This window comes from Oncorhynchus tshawytscha, unplaced genomic scaffold (assembly GCF_018296145.1).
Source record: "Oncorhynchus tshawytscha isolate Ot180627B unplaced genomic scaffold, Otsh_v2.0 Un_contig_17361_pilon_pilon, whole genome shotgun sequence".
NCBI classification, from domain to species: domain Eukaryota; kingdom Metazoa; phylum Chordata; class Actinopteri; order Salmoniformes; family Salmonidae; genus Oncorhynchus; species Oncorhynchus tshawytscha.
Genome location: NW_024605888.1, coordinates 1 through 5,242, shown reverse-complemented (window position 1 = coordinate 5,242; position 5,242 = coordinate 1). Strand labels below are relative to the sequence as shown.

The following is a 5,242-nucleotide window of genomic DNA, read 5'->3' as shown; positions in this document are numbered from 1 at the left end:
TTTTGTCGTGCCCTCTTCACGACTGCCTTGGACCATTCTAGTTTGTTGGGGATGTGGACACCAAGGAACTTAAAGCTCTCAACCTGCTCCGCTGCAGCCCCATCGATGAGAATGGGGGCGTGATCGGTCCTCGTTTTCCTGTAGTCCACAATCATCTCCTTTGTCTTGATTACATTGAGGGATAGGTTGTTATTCTGGCACCACCCGGCCAGGTATCTGACCTGGTTTTCGGTGATCAGGCCGACCACTGTTGTGTCGTCTGCAAACTTAATGATGGTGTTGGAGTCGTGCCTGGCCATGCAGTCATGAGTGAACAGGAAGTACAGGAAAGGGAGCATGCACCCCTGAGGGGCTCCAGTGTTGAGGATCAGCGTGGCAGATGTGTTGCTACCTACCCTCACCACCTGGCTGCGGCCCGTCAGGAAGTCCAGAATCCAGTTGCAGAGGGAGGTGTTTAGTCCCAGGATCCTTAGCTTAGTGATGAGCTTTGCGGGCACTATGGTGTTGATTGCTCATGTTCATCATTCCTAAACCTTCCCTGCTCCCATCTATGCAAATATACTGTATGTTTTCTCTGGCTCCAAAACCACTCTTTTTCCTACTGTCCTGGAACAGCAGTGGGACACGTAATAATTCAGTTGCTAAGCAGACTCTGATATATTTCAGATTATGTTTTTTCCCCCATCTTATTCATGTGGGTATTCATTAAACCACTACAGCAAACCTTTTTGGCCCACAACCACATTTTAATATCTGAAAATGATTGCGACCCCAACCATGTGAAAAAATGCAGCCAATGTTAACTTTGTTATTTGGGGCTATGGCAGTTCATTGTAAAACATTCTAACAGTATTTCTGATTGTGTTGTCAAATCACCATCATATGCTTTTAATGTTGGGCTATGACAGTCAATTGCAAATTAGTCTCTTATCTCTTATCTCATAATGTCTCTTATCTCACCACCACTAATTAGATGGGTGTACTTGATCCATGTCGCGTCGGAGCTTCTCAAAGTCAGGGGGTGTGGTCGACAATGCGCACCTCATCTCTCCTGTCACATCCAGCCTGGATCGATATTGTTTTTTTTTCTAATACAGACGAGAGCACTGAATCAGAGTACCATGAGTTTTAATGCTCCGAGGGAGACGGCACAGTATTCCCTTTGAGTCATGAACCAAATCTCCTCCATAGTGACCTGCCTTATCTGCTGTATGACAGCTCGATCAGCTGTTTGATTTCATTTAAGGTCATGTCAGCTGAGCCAGGGTCACAGTCAAACAGATTTTGCTGATTTGTTCACTCATCTGTATAAATGTTTTGTATTTCCCCTTCATGCTTGCGTTCAGTTCGTTCAGTTTCCCAAATATGTCTGTCTACATAGGCAAGGAAACACATTTTCACACAGAAAGTCAACAAAGTGTTTTACATCCATTGAGAATAACAACAGTCCCTCTCCATTTCAAAAAATCTTTCCAACACTCCTCCTCGATAACCACCAAGCCTCTGTGTGAAATAGAACATTGTCATGCTCTGATCCCATATCTCCACACAGTTGTGCGAACAGGCATGTACGATGTAGTTTACAATCGAAGTTACCTGCTGCATATCTCAGAGTTCTGCACTCAGCTCTTTTGCCGCCAGTTGCTTTTGGTGTATCCATTATAGCTCAGTGGGTGTATCATGCATCCATATGGCAGAGGGAGAAACATTTATAACTGGAGTGCAGAGGCCTGCCGCCGTCCTTGTCCATTTACAGCACTTACAGTGCTAGGAAGCCAACATGTAATTTGGGCGAACTATCCCTTTAAGGGTAAAAAGGTCAAAGGTTGTGTCTAATCTGTCTGTTGACCTTCCTTGTCCTCCCCGGTGCAGCAGCCATGTTTGACCGCCTCCTCCTCCTGAGCCCCGTCCTCCTTTTCCTCCCCCTGGTCATCCCTGTCCCACCCCAGGGAAATGCCTCTCCTGCCCCCTGCCGCCACTGCTGTGATGACCTGGAGCCACAGGAGGGCCCCTCAGATGAGGGACCAAAAGAGTGGCCTGAACCAGATACCTGAAGTCCGCACCTTCATCAACATGACCATCCTCAAAGGTGCGCCTGGATTGTGCCTTTACACCTGCAATAGACATAGCTTGATCCCAGGTCTATTTCTGGTGTTTTGCCAACTCCTATGGTGGTTGTCATGCCAAAGACAAAGCAATTGGCAAAACAGCACAAAAAAAACATGCTACACTGTACACAATGACTGAATTTCATTTGATTATCAGTATGTGTATTCCGATCCAAGGCTCTACTCAATTGGACCCCTGCTCGCATTTGACACATTAAGAGACTTGGTAGTATGCTAGTGTAACAGATGTAAATCGTACTTTCCTTGCATTGTGTTTTCTCCTAATAAATCACATCAGCCAGTGGTCCCAGTTGAGCATCATTTATTTCTGTTGCTGTTGTTAAATGGGAAACAGCACGTTAGTTGTGCAGGGATTAACGATATTGATGGCTGTCGAAGGCAAAATCTGTAGCATGAAGCCTACTGTGTTAGCAGTGGGCTTATGTGACCATTACATCGGTGTATGCTAGCTAACACACTTATTTACAGCAATCATATGCCAAAGCACATCCCAGAAAGCCCCTCAATCCCTAACAGGTGCCACACATGTAGAAATCAGTAACGTACAGCAAACTTGTACACCTTGTAAAATATAAAATAGTATCCACAACGTGACCTACCCCTTGCATCACATTTTCATACTGGGAAGACCTGACGTTCGCGATCTCCCCCTATCTACAAGCGGGGCCAATCACAACACACCTTATTGTCATCAGAGTTGAACCAACCAACAAGAATACTTGAACATTAAATACACCTTTCTTTAGAGGCAAGTGGAAACATAACCAACACTAGACACTGAGATTGGCTCGGTGTACATGTGATTCATCAGAGGAGAATGACTGCTCCTGGAGTTAATGAGGCTGTTTGGTTTCAAACTGACCTTTTCATTGAATGAATGCCTTTATTTTTTTCTCCAGTCATTGGACTGGAGTCTAAAAAGTCTAATGCCATTTCAGAACATTAACCTGGCATTGAATTTGCTGATGTGGCAGAAAACATGACCAATAACGTAACAGATTGTGTGTGTGGCTTTGTGTGTTTTGTGTGCTCACCAGAGAGCGTGACCTAGCTTTGAAAAACATGCTTTGGCTTTCCAAAAACAAATCCTGTTGAAGATAAGCAGAACTCTAGAACCCTAAATTCTCATCTACTGAATGGTCTGGAGTGACTCCGAGTTTACGTAACATTCCTATCTGGACTTCAGAAAATCATAAACAATCTATCTACACAAAAGCTTCTATGATTCATGTTATTCTAACTTTAATCTCAACATTACCCCACTTGGACCTTTAGTCTACATTACTGTGTCATAGCGCTCTAAGGACTCATGTGCTGTATATTTTCCATCTTGCCTCACAGGGGACAAGGGAAACAGCGGGGACAGAGGGACACCTGGGAAGTCTGGTGAGGAAGGCGCTCCTGGGTCGAGGGCCAATGGGCCCCAAAGGAACCAAGGGCCAGGCGAGCCCCCCAGGGGACTCCTTCAAGAACCAGGACGCAGCCTTCTCGGTGGGGCGTCGCAAGTCCCTCCACAGCGTGGACTACTACCAGGCCCTGGTGTTCGACACAGAGTTCGTCAACCTCCACGGCCACTTCGACATGTTCAAAGGAAAGTTCTACTGCTACGTCCCTGGGATTTACTTCTTCAACATCAACATCCACACCTGGAACTTTAAAGAGAACTACCTGCACATCATGAGGAATGACAAGGAGCAAGCCATTGTGTACACCCAGCCCAGCGAGAGGTCCATCATGCAAAGCCAGAGCCTTATGTTGCCCCTTGAGCTCAGTGACGAGGTGTGGGTCCGGCTGTACAAGAGGGAGAACACGGTGTATAGTGACGATGTGGATGTGTACATCACCTTCAACGGATACCTCATCAAGCCCACCTTGGAGTGAGATGACCTGCTGGGTCGTGTTCGGTAGGCACAAAATGGAAGAAAACGCCCTAACAGAGTCAAACGGGGAGGTACTATCTGGACTTGTCCAGGAAGAAACGCTTGTTTTCTTTTTCCGTTGCAAAATGTTTGAAATGTTTTGGTACGGTGTGCCCTTATGAACATGATCCCCGACTGACCTGAGGGGAGGGGGCTAGAGGTCAGAATTCAGGAGGGCACATTGAGAGGGGGCCTCTTTATGCAGGGTTTTCATTGACGCACACACCCACTTTTATGTGCCTCTATACGGTGCAAGGGGATACTGGGGGCTTGTAAGGTAATGACTCCAAATACATATACTCTTTAAAAAAAAACATTTTTTTTTACATAGACTCCTTCTCTCCTGTATTGAAAAATAAATATTATATGGATGTATATGCTGACAAGGAGGCTGGGTGGGAAAAGACCTATGACACAAGGAAAGAGATGTCCCCTTAAAAACACAAACCCCTTTGTAAGCATCTGGCTGTAATGGATTTCTCTATTGGTTGTTAAGCTTTATTAAGAGTTGTCACAGTGAACAGACACACCACCATTAGTGATTCCATAAAAGCCCGGTTGCCTTTCCATAATGCCCTAATTCTGTCATTTACCTCAGATGTTTTGTCTGGACACTAGTCCAGTGTGTATGCTGGTTTTTTTAGTGTTCAGTTTCTGAGCTCTTGATCAATTCTGTCTGGTAAAAGCTGTTCATAAGATCCTGATATTTTCCAGCTGGATATCAGTTGCACAGTTGTATAAATGAAAAAGACTACGGTAGTGATTACAGTGGGCTTGCAAAATTGATCTCACAAGTACAAATGAGAAAAATATGATAATAGTTCAATCTCAACGGGGATGCCTTGGTAACAGGATACAGAAATGTTATTTACAGTTTGATGCTGTTTCTGTTTGGTCTTCTCTAGTCAGAACCTGATGTGGAAGACTAACAGTGCCAGCTGGAATAGGGTACCATCGCACCACTCAAACAGGGTCGACATGGATCAAGTATTCAATACCACAAATAAGCCCTCTGGAGTAGAAAGATGAATTGATTGATTCCAAAAGTAACGACTCAAAGACAATGTATGAACAGTTCTCTTGGCAGTATTTCCTTCAATGACAGCAGCTGAGACAAGTTTTGTTAAATTTGTCGCCTTGCACATCAGGGAATTTACATTTTTACGGAAATATCAGAGGTTCCTTGTGTGATAC

At 44.8% G+C, this 5,242-nt stretch overlaps 1 protein-coding gene across 1 annotated transcript; it reads left to right on the top strand.

Moving 5' to 3' along the window:
- The first annotated feature begins 1,953 nt into the window (after window positions 1–1,953).
- Window positions 1,954–5,218, top strand: LOC112225707 (complement C1q tumor necrosis factor-related protein 1-like). Its single transcript, XM_024389831.2, has 3 exons — window positions 1,954–2,089; window positions 3,167–3,171; window positions 3,471–5,218. Exons 1-3 carry the CDS (start codon window positions 1,954–1,956, stop codon window positions 4,008–4,010), a joined length of 681 nt encoding a protein of 226 aa, XP_024245599.1. The 3' UTR covers window positions 4,011–5,218.
- Window positions 5,219–5,242: the final 24 nt, after the last annotated feature.

Bases quoted from the DNA above. Each gene is read 5' to 3' on its own strand.
- LOC112225707 (XM_024389831.2), top strand. From the start codon at position 1,954: ATGCCTCTCCTGCCCCCTGCCGCCACTGCTGTGATGACCTGGAGCCAC.